Consider the following 22256-nt stretch of genomic DNA (forward strand, 5'->3'; position numbering starts at 1 on the left):
AGGCAGAAGATAAATAGGACTGACTACATTACACATCTTACCTCATTCAGATCTAGCCAGAAAATGAGGTGGGTCTGGGCCTGCAGAAAAATTTATTAGAGATGCTGGGAGGGGCAGAGGCAGGGAAATGAAGTTGGATGGACACTAGGAGTGGAAGAAGAAGAAAAAAAGACTTAGAGCACCAGACATTCATTTCTGAAGCAGTTCCCATTGGCCTAGCAGAAGAACTGGGAAATTTCAGAATCTTAAAAATGCTGCCAAAGAAATTAAAGCATTATTTAATTCTTGATGGACTTAGAATCAGGGCCAGCTCTACCGTTAGCTAGCTCCTGACCTTGGATGAGTCACTTGCCTCTCTGAGCCTCAGTTTCCAACTCTCCAAAATAAGGCATTGACTAATGATCCAAAAGGTCCTTTGCAGCTCTATAGTTCTTTGATTGTAACAGTAGATTGAGAATTTAAGCTCTTCCAAGGAAAAATAAAATACTTTTCTTTTTAATTCATGAAGCTATTACAGAGACCCTATACCTCTTTTCAGGGTATAATAATACTGTATACTCTTGAAATCCATTCATTCTGTCTTTTAGGCTTTTATTTATAATGATATGGACTGACACCCAGTTTAGGATAATTACCAAAAAATAGAGCTTAATGCACCAGACCAAATTTATTTTTAACTTTGAGTCACCCATCACAACTCTGTAATAGCAAAATGCTATGAAAATCCTAACAGTCTCTAAAGAGTCTTTGTAAAAACTAGCTTGAAAATATCATGATACCAGTTTAGTTCTTGAACAATTTATTGGTAAAACTTAAAAGGCTGTACCCATCATCTGGGTTATAGTTGCTCTCTAGACTTACAAAAAAACAATTCAACCACTAACTCTGGATAGGTAAGAAGAATGAGTCATGATTCTATGACTTTTATGCTTAGATGCAAATTGCACATAGCACATCTAGGGATTTGTGTCAAACTCAGGTTTAAATGGTGGAAACTGATTTATCTATTTACTTGGATTACAAAGTCTCAGTGCTTCTAGGCAATCAATCTTTTTGCAGAAAGACATCAGTTAGTTGAGACTTTTACCAAAAACCTACTATGCCCGCAATGTGCTATTCTGATTATTCTTAAATAAAATCAGGTTGGCAAAAAAGTTCACCATACTAGGGATCTTGATAGCTTCAGAGCAGTACTTCATTAGATTCTAAAGCACTCAAGCCATACCTCCAAAGCACAGACAAACCTCCAGAGTCTCCTTCCGAAATTACTCACAACCCAGCTACTACTGGGGCTATAAAACATACAGCCTAAGAACCAAAGAGTTAAGGAAGAAACCAGTTCTTTATTCTGCTAACTTCACAAGGAATATTTTCCATGTTATCAAGATCTCTAAAGCCCCATAAAATATCATGTTCCTGTCAACATCGACTTCAGATAAACACTCCAAACATGAAAGCAGTTCCTGGCAACTGAAAGTCAGTTCTTTCTTTGACACATAGCCAGGGCATGCCATTCCCAATGCAACATTCATCATGTTGAGTATTTCTAAGCTTCCAAAAGGTTCATGCCATGTATTAATTTATCAATAGTTTTGCCCAATATGTGCATGACAAGTCTTTTGTGTAAGAGTGAGACATTTAGCTAGTAAGTAAATCTAGCTGAACACACAGCATCTCAAACTCTACAAATTTTGTTGAAATCGATTTGTAATCACAGAAACATTGTTCTTTATTTAAAATGTTCTCTGAATGTGAAATGTTCATGATGGTGACTAACATGCAGAGAATCATTAGCTTCCCAAAAAAGAGATCATTCTTGACCAGAAAAAGAAAAAAAATCTATGAGGGAAATTATATGCCATAGTAATTTCTTGTACACACTGAAAATTTTGAAATGTAGCTACACATGTAAAAGGCAAAAGATAATGAACGCTGGTAAATATGTTAAATCAGCTATATTGCAGTAGGAGTAAAGACGATCACAATGTGGGTGAAATTGCTTAGTAAACTATAAATCATTTTACAAATAAAAATATTTAAAGTAATGTAAAGTACTAAGATGCATCATCTTTAAGGATGCTAGAGTGTAATAAAAGATACAAAGTCCATTTCTGTAATCCTTCTGAGTTCTAATTATATTTTGCCTCTATGCCATTTCTGTTTCCACAAGTTCCTAAAAGGAAATTCTGTGTTTGGAAGAATTACATGAGAAACAAGAAGAGAGAAACAGAAACAGAGACTGAGCAAGGGGGAGGGAAGGAGAGAGAAAAATTCTAAACTAAAGAGCTAGATTTATATTATTGCATGTATTTAATTGTGGATAAGTGGAACTATAAAAAGAATATTTTATAGTCTCATAGCATGCTTGTTGTCTTTTCAATAAACTAATGGGAGTTGTACATTGGTTATTGGCTATGTTAACAGTAGAGTAAAACTCTCTTCTGGGGCTATGTTTTAGAGGCAAATGTGTTTTATTGGTTTTATTAATCAAATACTAACTAGACTGCAATTTACTATTTTAATGTGTGTCCCAAAATCTTCTAGGATTAGTTTAAATTTGCTATAACTTCAACATTTCAATATCAAAAGCTTGTATTTTTATTTCTAAAAATTCACTACTTTCCTTGAAGAGATCCAAGAAATGGGTCCTAGAATCACAGATATTCAGAATTGGAATAGGCTTTCTAACCTTCAGTTGGAATTATGAATTATCTCTAAAATGTCCCAGGCCAGTAAGGACCCAGGTGCTCTTTGGACACTTCCCATGATAGGGAATCTCACTTCTTTGGGAGATCTTCATTTCAGTTGCAAAGAGTTCTGATGGGTTCCTTTTAAAATTCATATATTCACTTTATATCTGCCTCTAATTTCCACACTGTGGTCCTGATTTCCTCAGACGGAAAATCAAAGAATAAATCTAATCTCACTTCCATATGAAAACCCTATAAAATGTTCAGTGATGGCTATCATAAGTAAAGCATTTGGAAGAGACTCTAGCATGTAATATCCACTCAATAAATGCAAGGTATTATCACTTTTACCATCAAAACCCCCAAAATGTTTCTTGCTCAGACTTTTCCATACCCAGTTTCTTCAAGAGCCTCTTACTTGGACTATTTTAAAGACTCCTCTCAAACTCAACTTCAAGCCATGTTCAGGACACCCAAATTTTTTTCAGAGGTTGAGAACCTGACCTAAAATGATAAGGTGCTATGACTCTACCTTCATCTTTATTTCTTCACCATTGTTTGTTTGTTTATAAAGGCAGTTTAGTTCGACTCAATAAAACAAATACTTAGTGCTTACTCTATGTGTGACATAATACAATCTGAAATCTTCCTAGCAGGTGATTCTGAAAGAAGAGAAAATCATAATGCAGGGGTTTTTTTCTCTTTTGTAATTATTATTTATATAACTGTTTACCCATTATCAATACATATTAAAATCCATTTTTATTTACTTTTATTTATTTTTAAGATTTTATTTATTTGTCAGACAAAGGGAGGGAGAGAGAGAAAGAGAGAGAGAGAGAGAAAGTGTGCAAGCAGGGGGAGCTGCTGGCAGGGGGAGAAGCAGGCTCCCCACTGAGCAAGGAGCCCGATGCAGGACTTGGTCCCAGGAACTGAAGGCAGACACTTAACCGACTGAGCCACCTAGGCGTCCCTAAAATCCATTTTTATACTTAAGATTAATCAGTTCTCTCACCAACTGAGAGTATTCATTGGCTTTATTCGAGAAACTTGACTATAATATTTACATTAATATTATTATAAATATTTTAAAATGCAAATGTTGGGTTTTTTAATTGGCCAAATCCCATTATAACCAAACTCTATAAAAAGAAAGAAGAAAGAAAGAAAGAAAGAAAGAAAGAAAAATAGAAAGGAAGACATCAGGCTTCAATCTAACAATCCTCTAAGGAGATTCTAGGAATCAGAATCTTTAAGACAATAAAATTTTAGTATAAAGAGAGAATTGGAGGAGTACTGTGAAGTATTTTAAAGAATTTTTACTATTGAACATGAGTGCAACATAGGCTCTCTGCTTTCACCTGAAGCAAATGAATTCTTGAGTTCTATATGTTTAACTTGGGTTTCATTATCATTATTATCTTCAAATTTTACTTTAAAGTATTTATTAGGGGGATTTCCAAAGATAATAGTGAAAAGGTTTTTCTACTCAACTCTCCCCTATAAAACTAACCACCCCTCCGCCAAAAAGGGAGAATGAAAAATAGAGAATAAAACTCCATCTTTAATGAAGGTGTCCAAATCAGTAAATTTTGTATTGAAGGTGTTGGGAAGAGGACAAGGCAAACACATGTTTCCATTACTAAATTAATTAAATGAGGAGGCCATTAGATGGCGGTGGCTCTAAAGTAATCATGGCCCACATAAGCAAACCAAAATCTAAACCTGTAAATAGCTCTAGGCTTGGAAATGGAAACCTAAGGACAACCAATTACAAACAGCCAACTAGGCTTTAAGATATAGTCAATGGATCATTTCCTTTCTTTGCTTCCACACCTTCTCTGTATAAGTAGCTACCCTAGCTCCTCTCAGTGAAGCACTCTTAACCACTTCTGTTTTGGGGCTGCCCAACTCAAATCAATTTTTGCTAAAATAAAACTTTTAAAACTTTAAAAAAATTTATTATGCCTCAGTTTATCTTTTAACACTATAATTCAGAGCAGTTATACAAGTCTATGAAGTGCTGTATCTTAAAATAGAGAATATATCTTCTTTTTAAGTGCCCAAGGATCTTTCATAAAAATGAACTAAATATTATACAACCAAGAAAACCTAAATTCATTCTAAATTAATAAATAATGTGGGTCATTTTCTCTCATCCAATATAATACTACTAGAAGTATGTACAAAATATTTTTAAAAATCCATCCGGAAATTAAAATGAAAACTCTTTCAAATAATTTTGGATCTAAATGAAAAACAGCCCAAATTGCATATAATTTGTAAAATGATGATAATGAAAGTAATATGAATCCCTACATTCTCCTTTATCTCCTCTCCTGTGTTGCTCATTCTATGCAAATCTGCTGCCCATTCTATTAGGAGGCATTGAAGAAGACTCTAGTATTCACCACAGCCAGGGCAAAGCCCAAGGAAACAATCAAAACCCCAAACAGAAAGCTATTCATTTTCAAGCAGCAGATAAATCTTATTGAGATTAGTGGGACTTGTCATTGAAATTAGAATAAGAGTTTAATTTGGTAGTCATTCAATGAAATAAACATATCCACAAGGTTGGAAATGAAGGAACAAGATTAATTTGAGCTCAAAAGAGAAAATGCTACTTTACTCCAGAATTATTCTTCCATAGACAGCAAAATATTCACAATTGGAAAAAACATCTGGTTCCAGCACATACAAATACTTCTGTTCTCACTCCAAATCAGAACCTATGAGATTTAGCTATAACAAAGTATAGATTTTAAAAAATAATTTTATATATGTATATTTTTAAGCATTCACATTGCTAACCAAAAGCAAATGGAATTAACCAATTATTCAATCCAAGAAGTTAAAAAATACAAATAAAGTGATTTTTTTAAATTAATGAGTAAAAGAAGAAAAACAGTAAATTAGTAAATAAATCCAGAAGCTGGTTCTTTAAGTAAAGCAATAAAATAGATTACCTACTACAATCTAATCAAGAAAATAAAGTGCCAAAATAAAAAATATTCAAAATGAAGCTTAGAAGGAGAGAAATAGTCAAGATACGGGAAAGTCATAAAAATCATTGGAGAATGATTTGCTCAACTCATGCAAATATATTTGAAAACCCAAATGAAATAAATTCTTTTTCTTTTTGTCTTTTATTTCTATACCCCAATCCCACTTCCCTTACTCTTTAGGGATCCAATCTGTTTATTATTTACAATACGGTACTGTTAGCCATTTCAAAGAGATATATCTGAACTTTCATGTTCATTGAAGCAACATTCACAACAGCCAAGATGTGGAAACAACCTAAATGTGCCTTGGTAGATGAATAAAGAAAATGTGATCTAGGGCGTCTGGATGGCTCAGTCAGTTAATTGTCTGACTTTGGGTCAGATCAAGATGTCAGGGCCTTGGGATGAGCCCTGCAGCTGGCTCCTGGCTCAGCAGGGAGTCTGCTTGTCCCTCTGCCCCTCCCCTGCCGCCCCCCCCCCGCCCCCGCTCCTGCTTTCTCTTTCTCTCTCCCTCACATAGGTAAATAAAATCTTTTTTTAAAAAAATGTGATCTATACATATAAGGGGATATTATTCAGCCTTAAAAAAAGAAGGAAATTTACCAATATGTGACAATATGAATGAATCTTAAGGACATTATGCTACGTGAAATCAGCCAGTTACAGATGAAGCTACTACTTTTAATAGACATTAATCATCTTTTGTTTTTCTTTGGTTTTAGCAATTATAAAAATATTCTTTCCTTTTGTAATCTCTCTACAAACCTTGTCCAATGTATTTGTTTTTTTAGCAGAAATACTTAGTTCTTAATTTTAATGTAAAAAGCTTCATCTAAGTTTTCCCCTTTTGATTTGTATGTGTTCAATTTTAATTAGTAAGACCTTCACTGCTCTGGATTACAAAAGATCTTAATAGTTTGCCTTTTACATTTAACTCTTTCATTTATCCCAAGTCACCTTTAAATGTGGTACATGGTCAGGATCCATTTTTATTTTTCTCCATAAAATAAGCCATCACCTACTCTATAGCTCATCCTTCATGGGGACATGTTTGTAATATATGTTGTCAGATATGCACAGGCCCATCTCTGAACTCCCTGTTCTGTTGCATTGGTAGTTCATGTGTTCTTGTACTAATATCACGCCACCTTTAGAGCAATGGCTTCATTATTGTATGTATTATTTCTCTTTTATAACACTGACTTGCCTATTCATGGACCTCTATTCTTACAAATAAATTTTAAGTTATTTATTGAGTTCTTTAAAAAATTCCACTAGAATTTTGATTGGAAATGCATTGTACAGATAAATTTAGAAAGAATTTATATCGTTGTGATACTCGGTCACTTTACCCAGAATCGTGGGATATCTCCTCATTTATTTAAATCATCTTCTTTAGCCTTCTGTTAAAGTTTTAAAGTTTTTCCTAAGTAGAGCTTGAGTTTTATGGTTAAATTAATTCCTCAGACACTTCATGATTTTTAGTGCTTCAAGGGCTGAAATTATGAAAATAAGTATTTTATTACATTTTCTAGTTGGTCAGTGCTACTATTGATTTTTAAAAATTGATCTTTTGCCCAACAGATGAATTTTCTTTTTAGTTGTAATAATTTGTCTGTAAGTTCTTTTGCTTCCTAGGTTTATGATCATATCATTTACACATAATACTGATTTTCTTTCTTAACTTCCATCCCTTCCAAACTCTTGTTTGTATTCCTTTCCTCATAACATTGGTTAGGACCCCCAGAAATATGTTCAACAGTAATGTAATAGTGAGCATACTTGTTCTGTTCTTATTGGGAGACAATTAACCAGGCATATTTCATGTTTCCGATGTCTTACAAGTAGAGAACTAACTGCCTTTCTATATTCTCTTTTCAATGATGTTTGTATCTAAAGTAAAAGTCAGGTTTGCTTACAGCCTTGGAAGAAAAAATAGCGTCTCCCTCCAGAGTGAAGGGCAGGCATAGTTACTGACAGTGATAAACTATTTGTATTTCCTAAGCTAGTTCAGGGTTTCTCCCCTGTAACACAATCTCTATTGTGTGTGCAGGTGGTCATTTGGCCTTCTACATGTTACTCTGTGGAAAGTTGGACTTGGGAAGCTAACACAAGAAAATATTGATATTCTACTGCTATTGCTATAATAAAACTCTTTATTTCTGATCCAGGAATCCCCTGTATTTTGTCATGAAACTGTATTAAGCTAACTTATTAGCTTGCAAGTAGGGTAAAATCTACAAGTATTTGTTTATAATAGCCCCAAACTGACAACAACACTAACGTCCATGTCTGGTGTAATTGATAAATTATGGGATAAATATGGAGTATTATACAAAAGAAAAAGAACCACTATATTAAAAAACATGGATAAATCTCACAAACACGATGTTGAGCAAATGCAGCTAGATACACAAGATTGCATACTTTATCTTTCCAAGGAAAACTAGTTTATGATTATAGATTAAAAGTCAGGACATTGGTGACTCTTGGGGTAGGGGAGAGTAGCAACTGGAAGGGACACAAGGGGGCTTCTGACATTTTGGTAATGTATTTCTTCACCTAGGTGCTATTTATACAGATGAGCTTACTTTGTGAAAATTTATTGATTTGTACATTTATTATTTGCACACTTTTCATATGCATGCTATACTCCAATGGAATTTATTAAAAAATATTATTTCATTGGAAAGAAATCAACAGAAAATAATCTGTGAATAGAAAATTAGAGACATAATTCATATGGAAAATTATTATATCTGTATATTAAAAGTGTTATATGGAATCAGTTGGGAAAAGATAGATTATATGAAATTGTGTTGGAGCAACTGATTGGATACCCGTGAAATAAAAACCAAGCATAGTCCTTTTCTAAATCCTTGTACCAAATATATTCAATAAGTAAAAATATAAATGTAAAAAGTGCTTCCATAGTAGTACAAAAAAATGACAAAATTTATTTTATGCTTTTGATATGAAGTATTTTGTGTGACACAAATGAAAATATTAATAATTTGCCTTAAAAGTAAAAACTTCTTTAAAAAAACGTAAATAGATTAACAAGTACCCTTAAGAGACTATTTCTTAGATCCTGCTTCTCCCCACTCATGAAGTCTTTGATTACCTCTAAGTTGTTCAGTGACAAAATTTATTTTGAACAAAAGGGGAGTATGACAATGTTGAACTTTATTTGAGCCTTTTGCTCCAAGAAAACAGTAATGGTTAAGAGACTCCCACCCTTTATGTTCTGAAATAACTAAATACAAAAGGCCACCATGTTCTGGCATTTTTCCAGATAAGACCACCTCCAACTTTATCAGTAGTTCCTTTGTTTACTTGCCTCTATACAACCTAGGCTCTCTTCTTTGAATTGTTTCTCATTAATGAATGCTCTCCCAAGCTCAGTAGCCTAAATAAATAATCTTTTTAAAAAATAAAAATTAATCATCAAGATCAAAATGTAATTGACAAATTCAGAACAAATATCTGAACATATAAACTTTTTATTTCCTTCATACACAACAGGCACTTATAAATCCATATTTTTTAACCTAGTAGATTGACCCCCCCAAAATTTTTTTTTCATAATGCTCGGTATTGGTGAGAATGTGAGAAAAACAGGCAGTCTTAATAATATTTGGATTTATGCTACTGTTATTGGTGTAACTTCTTGGTAGGCACATAGTCAAATCTGTCAAAATTTAAAGTGACTTTGGCCTAGAAATTCCAGTGTTATGAATTTACTTTGCATATGTACTTATAAAAGATGCTTTGATATATGTACAAGGATGTTCATTCAATATTATTTTTAGAGCAAAACAATCAGAAAAAGAATTTACATGTTCTTTAATAAGGAACTAATTAATTATAGCTCATATAATCAAATACAAAACAGCTATGTATAGGAATGAAATGCTGGTATGACATGATCTCCAAGGTGGTTTGACCCATGACAAAAAAAAAGATGTAAGTATGATTACATATGTGTATAGATTCCATTTATGTGTACACATGAAACTGCTAATAGGAATTAACTTCTGAATAGTGAGAGCATAGTTTTCTTTTGTTTTATTTTGGGTTTTTCTGTCATCACTTTACAGTTATATCTAACCCATTTTCAAGCCTGACCTTGCTAGACTGGCCATATTCCTCCAATCCCAATACCTACCACCACCAGTACCACAATGTCTTGGCCCAGATACCTCAGGTCTACTATAAACCCCACCCCACCCCCAACACACACTCCTTTCCTCTTCTCTTTCATTGCACATTTGAATTTGAGCATCAAATGGGAAATGGTATAATGTGCACAGTGACTTTGTGGTTCTGATTATGTATCAGACATGGAAGGAAAGGAAGGAGATAAATGCTTCATCACAACTGTTTCCCCTTCATTGTCTACCAGAGAACCCAGAGCTGATGATGTTTTGAAGATAACTTTCAGTTATGAAGATTAACATACCAGAAACTCATCAGTATTTATTCTAAGCTCTTATGATGCTTTTCATCTGAACTTTTAAAGTTCTTCAGGATAGGTATTATTATCCTGTCTATGAAGATAGAGGAGCTGAGCCATAGACGAGATTAAGTGGCTTGTTGAAGGATTCAAGGCAAGCCTGATGAGAGTTAGAAATCACATCCAGGTTGTTGGATGTGACCAACAGTGACCAGAGAATCAGTATCACTTTTCACCTCTTTAGGACTATTATTTCTAAGCCCATACCATGTCTCTCTTTCATTCAAGGTTTTATATGTTCTTTATAAATAAATAAACTTTCTATTCAAATACACCCAAAACATAGCTCAGAGACACCTCTGTCCTTGTGAGTAAATAACAAAAGAGGAAAAGAAGGAAGGTCGATTTTTACCTTAGTCACTGAATTATAGCATCATCTTGAATACATGATTTTGCTTGCATGCTCTAACTTCTCAGCTGTAGAGTTTGAATAAAACTTCACTACTCCTTAGGGAAGTAAGGGCTACTGAGATAATTTCTTTAAAACCCTTGGAGCTCTAGGATACTAAATAAAAAGAAACAACAGGCAGCCATCTGCATCATCCTATTTACTGAGTTAGGACCTCAGAAAAGTGTGTTGCCTCAGACATTCTCTTCTCCAGCAATCCCTCTGATCTACTGAAGCTCCCAGGATGTTTGCAAAGGCAAGAAATCTAGAGAATAGGGCAGGAAAATAAAGCACATACAGTCCTGCCTCTATAAGCCAGGGTTCTGTCTCTGGATTACCTGGATTCAAAAACTAACCCCCTTTCACTTACCAGCAGTGTGACTTTAGGTGGTTTATTTATTCTCAGTGCCTCAGTTCCTTTCTTGGTCTGGAAAATGGGGCTAAAACTAATACATCATAGAATTGTGAAATTAATTAATACATGTAAATAACTTTGAAGAATGTCTAGCACATTATAAGAACTAAATAAATGTTAGCCATCGTTATTATTGTTATTGATATTATTACTAATTACATATAATTTACATATAAATATAATGTATAATTCATTATATAATGTAATATATATTATTATATATCTTAGAATACATAAGATATGGATGTGCTCTCACAAATGACCCAAACATTTCACCAATTTGAGATTACTTTGCATTAAAATGCTCCTCTTTCAGATAAACCAAGGATTAACAATTTTTTTTCTGTAAAGGGCCAAATAATACTTATTTTTGGTTTTGTGGATTGCACAGTCTCTGTCACAATTACTCAGGGTTCAACTCTGTTGTTGTAGCTTAAGAGTAACCATAAAAAGACTTAAATGAATGGGTGTTGCTACGTTCCCTTAAAACTACTTATAAAGACAGACCATAGTTTGCTAACCACTAAAATAAACCAAGAAATCTTTCAAAGTCATTCACTTTACTTAATGAAGTAACCTAGGACCTCAATAAGGAAAGTACTCTTCCTGCCCGAAGATATGAGATAAAACATATTTCCCATTTCCATGCCATAGATACCATCTCAAGGCAAGACAATGACACTCCTATAGGGCGGAGTGCCCAGGTGAGAAAGTAAAGCCACAGCACTGGGGCACAGCGGAGCCAATCCTAGGGAAACAAGTGGCATTCATTTCACAAAGGACTGGAAAGAGCAACTGTCTTTGAGAACATGACCAATGAAGTTTAGGTACTTAAAGCAAACCTTGAGCATTTATAGATGTAGAGACTGAAAAGTTCATCTGAAAATACTAAAAAAAGCTTTACTTAAGGAAGGTGTGTGTCCCCGCACACACTGGTGTGGAACAGGAATAATGGTGGGGAGAGGAAGGGGTTGTCACATAATAATTGAGGATCTGCATAACATTGACTAATTCAAGATGAAAAGAAATCTGAACCAGACCAGAACCAAGAACTAATCTCATAGCTACTTATGAGTTTTCATCAGCTCCCTAGTGATAAGAAACTAAAAATTAATATCAGATTCCTTTGTATATCACTTAGAGTTATAGTACTTAGCTCAGGATATTATTCCATCCTTGAGATACTAAATGTTGAAATAATTTCTTTGAAACCTTGTAGCTCAAATGGACCTTGGGAAAATAAGGTACAGGGGCCCCCTGCATTACTCCCTGCATTACCAATTTAAGGCTTGTTCAATTTGTTGTGCAGGAAGACCTTCTAATCCTAAGCATTAAATATTTATTGTATTGAATCTCTTGGAATGAAAGGTTAATCAGAGGGGAATTTAAGGAAGAAGATAATATGAAAAATGACTGGATCATAAGCTTCACAAGGGCAGAAAGCATAACACACACTATCTGGCCTTTAGACATCAAATAGATGTTAAATGAATGAATGAAAGTTTATAGTTACCATTATGTTAAGGGTAGCCAGATATTATTTGTATATATTTTTTAAGATTTATCTATTTATTTTAGAGAGAGAGTGTGCATGAATGAGTGGGGGGAGGGCAGAGGGAAAGAATTTCAAGCAGACTCCTCACTGAGTACAGAGCCCAAGGCAGGGCTGGGGCCGGGGGCCCAAATGTCCCTGCTCCTTCTCATGACACGTGAGATCACGACCTGAGCCAAAACCGAGAGTTCGACGCTTAACCAACTGAGCCAGCCAGGTGCCCCAGTATTTATATTTTTATTCTACAGAATGGGTTGTTATTCTCAATCTATTCAACAGCTTCACACAGTATTACATAAAAACTCTCCTCCAAATATTATCTTTATTATATGGCTAGCGGACCTTACATAACTATCATAGTCAAGGTCCTTGCCCAAAATGAGTAAACACTGAGTAAGAAGCAACCCTTAATAACAAACCTTATTTCTTTCTGTAGCTAATCTACATTAGCATATTACATATAGTAACTTTCATCATTCATATACTAACATACATTAACATACACACATACATACATACTACCAAATTTTGTCTCATCCAGGGAATAGGTTTCAAAAAATCATGCAATTTTCCATTTGAGAGACCTTTGAAACAATCCTCACAAATATTAAGGGGAATTTTTGGGTTGACAGTGTATTGAGCAGGTTTCTAAAGATTAGATTCATGAAGTTAGTCTCTGACTTAGAGCCACATTAAACTATGCCCTTACTTATAATTCTTAGATAATATTAAGTATAGTAGGTTTCTGACAAGACATTGAAAAAGAAGAAAATAAATCATAGCATTTGGGCTCTCCTATGATGCCAAATTGCTAGTCACATTTCTGGAAAACCATCAGCTAAAGCAGAATATGCATGTTTTTATAGAATTATATATACATATACACATAATAATATATATTATAAATTTATATATTTATTATATTTATAAAATTCAGATTTTATTTATATATTATATATGTGTATGCATATATATTGGATACTCTATGAGATCTTTCATTTGAGTTTTGATGATAAGTTAGTAAGAGTTTAAAGCTGGGCCGGTCTTCTAAAATGTTTTGCCTGCATAACACTGTATTTCTAGAAACAAAAATATATTATACCTTCATGATTAACTTTATTTATGATACTTTTTTAATTATCATAAAACAAAACTAAATGTTTCTATTTGGTCCCGTGGTTACTTTTTTATTCCTAAAACCCCATATAGTGAAGGATGTTACTCTGCCATATTCAACTAGAATTTGTTATGCTGTTTTCTACTCTGTCAGGATTTTCAGATACAAATAATGTGGACATTTAGAGAAATGAATTGCCTTCAGTGCTTTGCAAACGTATAATTACATCAAGGACTTCATAAACTAAAAGCCTAATGAAATTATTGCCATGTAATTCTCTGTAGGTTGTTTTATAGGCTGTAATGCTATATTCGGTATATGTTTCAAAGTAATCAAAGCAGTAATGGGACTACAATAAATAAGTCTTCACTTCAACTGTTCTGGTATAATCATAATTTCTATTTAAATCAATATAAATGTACATTATTTAGTAATTTAAAGACAGAATTTAATTTACATTTAATTACATTATTAAGTATTTTAAAGACATAAGACTTTATTGTAAGTGAGACAGAGGAAGGAGTTTCACTCACAGTAACTGAGTAAATTTTTTTAAGGCACAAAGGAGCCTCTTAGAACTCTTTCTTTCTGGTCTACTAAAAGTTATACTGGTTATTTGGGCACCTGGGCGGCTCAGTTGGTTAAGTGACTGCCTTCGGCTCAGGTCATGATCCTGGAGTCCCGGGATCGAGTCCCACATCAGGCTCCCTGCTCAGCAGGGAGTCTGCTTCTCCCTCTGACCCTCCTCCCTCTCATGTTCTCTGTCTCTCATTCTCTCTCTCACAAATAAATAAAATCTTAAAAAAAAAATTTTAAAAGTTATACTGGTTATTTGAAAGTACTGAGTGACTTTTTAATTTTTTTTAAGCTCAATAGAATATTGTAAAGAAAATGAGATTATGGGGGGCGCCTGGGTGGCTCAGTCGTTAGGCGGCTGCCTTCGGCTCAGGTCATGATCCCAGAGTCCTGGGATCGAGTCCCACATCAGGCTCCCTGCTCAGCAGGAAGCCTGCTTCTCCCTCTCCCACTCCCCCTGCTTGTGTTCCTGCTCTCGCTGTCTCTGTCAAATAAATAAATAAAATCTTTAAAAAATAAAAAAAATAAAAATAAAAATAAATTAAAATAAATTAAAAAAAAGAAAAAAAGAAAATGAGATTATGGCTAAGGGGAGGGCTTACAACTTTCAAGAAAGTCATATATATAATATATATGTATTATATGTATAGATGCATAACATATGCATATATAATATATATGTATTATAAAATATAATGCTTGGCAAAAGGTTGTTTATAAATTAACATTTTGAAAAATGAAACATTTCAAACATTCTGTTGTATATATATACAATGGAATATTATGCAGCCTTCAAAAAATGAAAACTTGCCATTTGCAACTACGTGGATGGAACTAGAGGGTATTATGCTAAGCAAAATAACTCAATCAGAGAAAGACAATTATCATATGATCTCACTTGATATGAGGAATTTGAAAAACAAGACAGGATCATAGGGGAAGGGAGAGAAAAATGAAACAAGATGAAACTAGAGAGGGAGGTAAACCATAGGAGACTCTTAATCTCAGGAAACAAACTGAGGGTTGCTGGAGTGGAGGGGGGTGGGAGGGATGGGGTGGCTGGGCGATGGACATTGGGGAGGGTATGTACAATGGTGAACGCTGTGAATTGTGTGAGACTGATGAATCACAGACCATACCCCTGAAACAAATAATGTATTATATGTTAATTTAAAAAAAGAAAAAAAAAAAGCAACTCTATGATAATCAACATCCACTGGAAGTGTTCCCAAGCATGAGGTGCTAAAAGGGATAATTAGAAAATGTATGTCTGTTGTAATTTAGAATGCAGAGCCAGATTATGATTTCTAAATCTGGTTCCACCACTTACTGTGTGGGGGGCAATAGTATACCTAAACATATTAGGATGAGCTAGGTTACCACCCAGTAAAACTTAGCCCCCCAAATCAGCTTACACAATAACTTTTACTTCTCACTCCTACAAAGCTTATATTGGTTCACTCAGATCTCCAGGGCAGCCATGATCCTTCAGTTGGCCCAAATTCAAGGCTGCTCAACTGATCCTTCAGTTGGCCCAATTAACTATTCAAATACCATCTTCACATTGGTAAGGGCCTCCATCCCATCATAGCAGGGGCAGAGAAAGCATGGTAAATCCAGGCATCAGGTCTTACAGGCTTCCCTCTTTTATTTTATGACAATATTGATTATTGTGAAGTAGGCAGAAAAGAAAATTAAGATAAAGTTAACCTGATTTTAAAACTGTATCTAATTTTAGAACTTGAAAGGGCCTAAAAATACTCCCATCAACCCCCCTTATTTTACAGATGTGGAAACAGACACAGAAACAGAAGAGAAAGTACAATAATTTTTGCCTGAGATTACAGAGCCAGCAATGGCAGGGTCTGAAGTTCACATTCAGAAATCCTTCCTAGCTCCCTACTGACTGCAATTCTACCACCAACCTTTGGAAGTGTGCTAACATTCTTGCCTCTTCTGTCATATCCTAGAAACCAGGGCAACAAAGTGGTTAGGTGTCTCTTTTCCAAATTTATATTGAATGGGAAACCCCAAACTGATGGTAATAATAGAGGAAATGTCTCCAGGCCTCAAATGATATTGCAACAGCTATTATCAATTTCTACTAATTGTATTTTAACAGTGTCATATTTATTGTCCAATTCAACTGAAAATCCAGGATTAAATAACATATTGAAAAGAATTTTTTTTTGCTTATAGGAGGAAAGAATAGGTCTCAGAAAAGACACAGAAGAGCATACCACAGAACTTCGAAAATGATTTTAAAAAGAAAGTCCCGTTTATCATTTTGTGCTTTCCGAAGCAACATTATTTTAACATGAATTTATCCCCAGACTCTTCTAACCCACACTGCACTGCAAGGTCTATTACTATCAGTAGGGAGAACTGGAGTGCTGAGCTAGCTGGAACAGGTGGGTTTGGTTTCCATTTGCTGAGCAAAGGGGAAATAAAACAACATGTCAAGATAAGCAAATTGCCTACTGTGTTTACTGATGGGTCTGGCTGGCAATGACTAATACAATCACTTTCCACATGAGCAGATTCAGGTTTAAAATGTAGCTTTAGTTACCTCTAAAATGAAAGGAATGATCAGGGTTCTATTACCACTTCCATTCACTTAGATCATTACCGTATCGATTTTCTCCTTTCCCTTCCCTGCTTTCCTTCAGACCCCAGCACTGTATGGGGAAAGGCACACTCAGCTCATGAGGCTGAGTTGAGGAGGAATGCTACCCTAAAGCATCCTGGGAAATGCCAGAATTGAGACAGGGACCATGGGAACAAGCCCCAAGTGAAAAACATTATGCACTTGGGACGCTTTCTGTTGGTTGTTATTGTTACAGTTTCTTTTACAGAGCAAAACTGGGATGCGCTCCATATACAAGCTGGATTTGAAACAGAGGACCCAGGCTCCTAAAAGCACGGAGGAGCTGTTTGAGTAGTCTGCCAATATCAACCAATCAGGATGAGTCTCCTCCAACCAATCAGGAAGAGGCCCTTATTTTTATTTTTTATTTTTTTCCTTTCCCTCATTAGTATATTGGTCTGGGTGGGAACTTGAGAGGTAACTTTCTCTAAGCTGGGCCTCTCCTACGTTGGGGAGGCTAGACTTAACTATTCTCTGTTGGTGGTGTGTCACCCCTCTGCTCCAGGCCCGAATAAAGCCTTGCCTGTGCCTTTTTTTGCGGGGGGTCTGGCCTTGTTTCTGTTGTCCGGCTCAAATATCTGACTCCGGTAACAGAACAACTGTTGTCTGTTACTTCTTTGCTAAGTATCTCATCTTGCAAAACTGACAATTTTTTAATGAGTTCAGAGATTCAGTTATTGTACGCAACACCCCAAATACTCTGGTTAAAAATGTTTTTGTGGGGTAAGCTCCCTATAGACCCTACATAATGTCATCTGACTTTAACAACTAGGAAACATTATTTATTCAAGTGGCAGCTTGCTCACTGGACGACATTGATAGGAAATAGTTACATGCCTAAAGCTAGTATGGCTCTGCTAAAAGATTCTGCAAAATTTTGTTTAGTGTAATGATGAAGACCATTATGACATTCTTATTAAGTACACTATATATTTAAAAAATAAACCTGGTACATCCTATTCTTTCAAAACTGGCACTGAGACTATTCTTCCTCTAAAGCCTTGTGAATCAGAGAGGTCTAGATAAGAATAAAAGCAATCTCTTAGTGGAGTAGCTTAGACCTCTCAAAGATGATATTTGTCATTCACATCAAGTCTGAGCAAGTATCTGGGCTAGTTTTATATGTCAAAACCACAAAGGAAGGCTTAGCAGGGACATTATTTCTTGCTTTGCATGAGGCAGGCTGAGAAGATGTACATCATTTTGCTCATACACTGAACTCCCCTCCCTTTTTGTTCCTGCTTCTCTCCTGCTTGGAGTTGACTCCTCCTTCCTGCAGCTCCGAGGATCACAGGCTGATTGAAGAACACAGCGGTTCGAGGGGGAGCTGTGCTCAGTCTCTCTCTCTCTCTCTCTCTGTGTGTGTGTGTCTCTCTCTCCTTTTTGCTTGTGTGTGTCTCTCTCTGAACCCGCAAAGCTGAAACCTACCTGATAATCTTTCCGCCTTTGAATCCAGCTCTGGAACCAAATGCATCGCTTTACTGCTCTTAAAAAGTGAATAGAGTTTGATTACCTCAAGCTACAAGAAGGACATAAAAGGAGCCAGACATCATTGTTTTTCAATCTACCTGAGGAGCTTTTTGCTTTTATGCCAGAAACTTAATGGTTTCAGGAGGAAGTTTTTGGTTTGTTTTTAACTGGAATGTTGAAAAGTTTCTTATTGATGCTTAAATGGAACCCAATTTTTAAATATGGGTTGAGTCAGATCTAAAGGAGACATGCCTGATCATTTTCTGCTGGACTGACGGGGGAACATCTAGAGGGAAACTTGGTGGGAGAGAATGAGATCCGATTTGCAACTAACAATCATGCTTTATTTTGAGAATATTTACAGACTCACTGAAAGGGAAATTAAATATTAACCAAAGACAATGTCTGGATTTTCCAGTAACTTATCAACAAATGACTCTAGCGTGTGGAAAGAAAATAATAATTCGACGAACCTTTTAAATTCGCCAAGAACTTCAAATATCTATCTTTTTTGCCTGACATGCTTAATGACTCTTGCAGCCCTGGTGGGCAGCATTTATTCATTAGTTTCCCTGCTGAAAATGCAGAACAGAACCGTTGTGTCCATGCTTGTGGCTTCCTGGTCTGGGGATGATCTCATGAGTGTCCTGTCGGTGACCATCTTCATGTTTTTGCAGTGGCCAAACGAGGACCCTGATTACTTTCAGTCTCTGTGTACCACCTCTGCCTTACTGTATTTATGCCAGGGCCTCTCAAGCAATTTGAAGGCGACTCTCCTAGTCTCCTACAACTTTTACTCGATGCACAGGGCTGTGGGGAGCCAGGCAGCCTCCAGAAGATCCCGCCAGGTGCTCGGCGTGGTGCTGACGGTGTGGGCAGCCAGTCTGCTGCTCTCCGCGCTCCCGCTGTGCGGCTGGGGCACCTTCGTGCGCACGCCTTGGGGTTGTCTGGCTGACTGCTCCAGCTCCTACGTGCTGCTCCTCTTCGTTGTGTACACTTTGGCTTTCGGACTCCTCGCCGGCCTCTCGGTTCCTCTCACTCACCAGTTATTGTGTTCGGAGGAGCCGCCGAGACTCCACGCCAACTACCAGGAAATTTCCCGCGGAGCTTCCACTCCTGGGACCCCTCCAAGCAGGGGGAGAGTGCTTTCCTTGTCCCCAGATGATGCTTCCGGCCCTGCGCTTCGGTGTTCTGGGGGATGCTCTCTGAGCTCCGACACTGTATTTGGACCGGGTCCACCAGTGAGGGCACGGCCCGAGCAGACGCCGGAACACGAGGCTGCCGCTGTGGTTGGAGCCCGCAGGCGTGAGAACCGGGGGACTCTCTATGGCACCAGGAGCTTCACCGTGAGCGTAGCGCAGAAGCGTTTCTCTTTGATCCTAGCGCTGACAAAAGTCATCCTTTGGCTGCCCATGATGGTAAAAGTGCAGTTGCTCAAGCGCGCGGGTGTGTGTACCAGACAGTGTGAATGCGTGTTGGGACTAGCGTCCCTGGTTGGGAGAGTCCCCAAGAGACGCGCAGTTAAGTCCGCTTCCAACTGTGGCTCGCTCGGTTTTAGAGACGCACTTGGGAGGAAGGTAGCTCACGGGTAGAGCTGGTTGGCTGCGAAGCCTTTGCTACTAAGTGCTTCTCGTTTCAAAATTGGGGAGGGGCGCAGGGAGCGCTTTTGGGCGCGGGAGACAGTATTCCTAGATCTATCGTGGCCAAGGGTGTTCTTGTCTCTTGTAGCAATATCTGGGAATATTCAGAAAAGAAGGGAGGTAGTAAAAGGGTTTCCTAACCACCCCCCCAATCCTCTGTCATCCCTTTCTCTCCACTCCATTTCTGCTGAGTAAGGACTCCGCCTATCCTCAGCAGGGAGAGAGATTGGAGAGGCACGATCAGAAGTAGAAAGAGAAGAGAGGGGGCCAAATAGGCTTTTTGTTCAAGCCTTCAAGTGGGAGGCCAGTTTTGACTTGGGAAGGTGGCGCCCTGCTGTGACAAGCAGACTGGGGGCAGGGGCCGGGGGTCCAGGGATGTGACAAAGGCCATCTGGAGTACCAGGTGCAGGTTTCCAGTTTGCCTGCCTGTTTTCCTGGTAGCATCCCCAGCATTTTAAATTGTGCTTCCAAAAGAGACCTGAGGTGGCAGGGGGCACAGACCAGGCACCCAGGAGTGGAAACCACCCTGTGGTCTAAATCATCAGGGCTCATCCCAAGGGATCTCAGTGGTGCACCACCAAAACAGGGCTTCTGGCTCTCAGGCAGGAAGGGAGCCTGGAGAAGGTGGGGTGGGGCCGCATGCTTGGGGGAAAGCCTTCACAAAGTGGACAATTTTATCCTGGGATAGGTCTGAAGCTCTTTGCCTTTGCAGATCCACATGATGGTTCAGCACGTGGTGGGGTTTCAGAGCCCTCCCTTCGAGACACTCAGCTTTCTACTAACCCTGCTGGCCACCACTGTAACCCCAGTGTTTGTCTTGTCCAAACGCTGGACCCACTTGCCCTGTGGGTGCATCATCAACTGTAAGCAGAACGCATATACGGTGGCATCTGATGGGGAAAAACGTAAGTCCTTGACAGTGTGGAGGTTGGGAGCAATAAGCATACAAACACAGAAAAGTGGTCTGTTGAGAAGTTGTCTGAGTAGGGAATGACGAATCCAAGGACAAATATAAATGGTAAATAAAGGGAAGAAATTATAATGTGAAACAATTCTTAGCACAGTGTTGGGGTAAGTTTTAAAGGAGGCAGGTTTAAAACAACTCTGTGAAGTGCTTGTACATTGAATAATTATTTTAGGGAAGAAAGGGATAGACAGAATTTATTCAACACAGCATGAAGTCAAAAAGGCCCTTAGATGCTTAGATATCCACCTTAGTTCTTAGCCCAGAGTAGAACATAAATTCCCTTCCCAAGTCTACATAAGAAGCCTGCATCTGAAAAGAGATTAACTCTTTGAAGAGTTAAAACACATTATATCAAAGCCCATTATTATTATTTTTTTATTATGTTATGTTAATCACCATACATTACATCATTAGTTTTTTATGTAGTGTTCCATGATTCATTGTTTGCGAGCCCATTATTATTTAATGGAGCAGAATTTTTATTATTTCCCTTCTTGTATACTTCCAGAGTTTTGGAAAGTTTTCAAAGTAGAGTGCCTGAAAACAGTTCAAAAACAAATTTTAAGGGGGGCCTGGCTGGCTTAGTTGGTAGAGCATGTGACTCTTGATCTCAGGGTCTTGAATTTGAGCTCCACATGGGGTGTAGAGATTACTTAAAAATAAAATCTTAAAAAAAAAAAAGACAAGAGGAAAACAAATTTTAAGTGCATGCCTGTACTTTCAGAAAACACAAAAAACTCTCGTTTCAGGAAGGGAAAAGGTGGAGAATTTGTCCATCTATGTTTATGTATGAATATAGCCATCCTAGTTACATTAAACAGACAACAATAACAACAAAAAACTATATTCTAAAGAGTATACCTAGAATGGGAGTGGGGTCAATTATAAAACTCTCTAGAGTGTGATTGTTCCCATACTGAGACAGGAAAAGTTGAGGAATGACCTTTGTATTTTGACTCTGCCAGGAAGAAAAAGGATATTAGTTTGTCATTCCAGAGAAAAGATAGGATGTTCTACCATTTAATGTCTAAAAATGCATTAGTGTATGCTGAATTAACTGTTTCATTAATTGTCCTTTGCTCAGAATAAGCAAGTATATTACTCTTCAATAGAGAAAAAAAGGTAAACAAAATAGTTCATCTCAGACTATTTCAGAAGTATAGAAACTGGAGAATATGAAAGTATATTCTGCAATCAATTCTACAACAGGGTTATTTTATAAACATCAATTAATCATGAACTCGTCATTTTCCATGTATTGATGACATTTAAA

The 22256-nt window shown here is 36.9% G+C and overlaps 1 protein-coding gene and 1 long non-coding RNA gene across 2 annotated transcripts in view; one reads left to right on the forward strand and one right to left on the reverse strand.

Annotated features, from left to right (window-relative positions):
- LOC116634910 overlaps window positions 1–22256 on the reverse strand; it is a 150641-nt gene that overhangs the window by 57900 nt on the left and 70485 nt on the right. The gene's annotated exons all lie outside the window — the stretch shown is intronic.
- The window catches only part of GPR149 (G protein-coupled receptor 149), a 66497-nt gene continuing 60277 nt past the window's right edge, over window positions 16037–22256 (forward strand). Inside the window, exons 1-2 of the mRNA XM_032408404.1 lie at window positions 16037–19794; window positions 20729–20921. Coding sequence (XP_032264295.1) covers window positions 18778–19794; window positions 20729–20921 — 1210 coding nt within the window. The 5' untranslated portion in view covers window positions 16037–18777. The remainder of the gene's footprint in view (window positions 19795–20728; window positions 20922–22256) is intronic.

Source organism: Phoca vitulina, unplaced genomic scaffold (assembly GCF_004348235.1).
Source record: "Phoca vitulina isolate PV1807 unplaced genomic scaffold, GSC_HSeal_1.0 scaffold10, whole genome shotgun sequence".
Taxonomy (NCBI): Eukaryota; Metazoa; Chordata; class Mammalia; order Carnivora; family Phocidae; genus Phoca; species Phoca vitulina.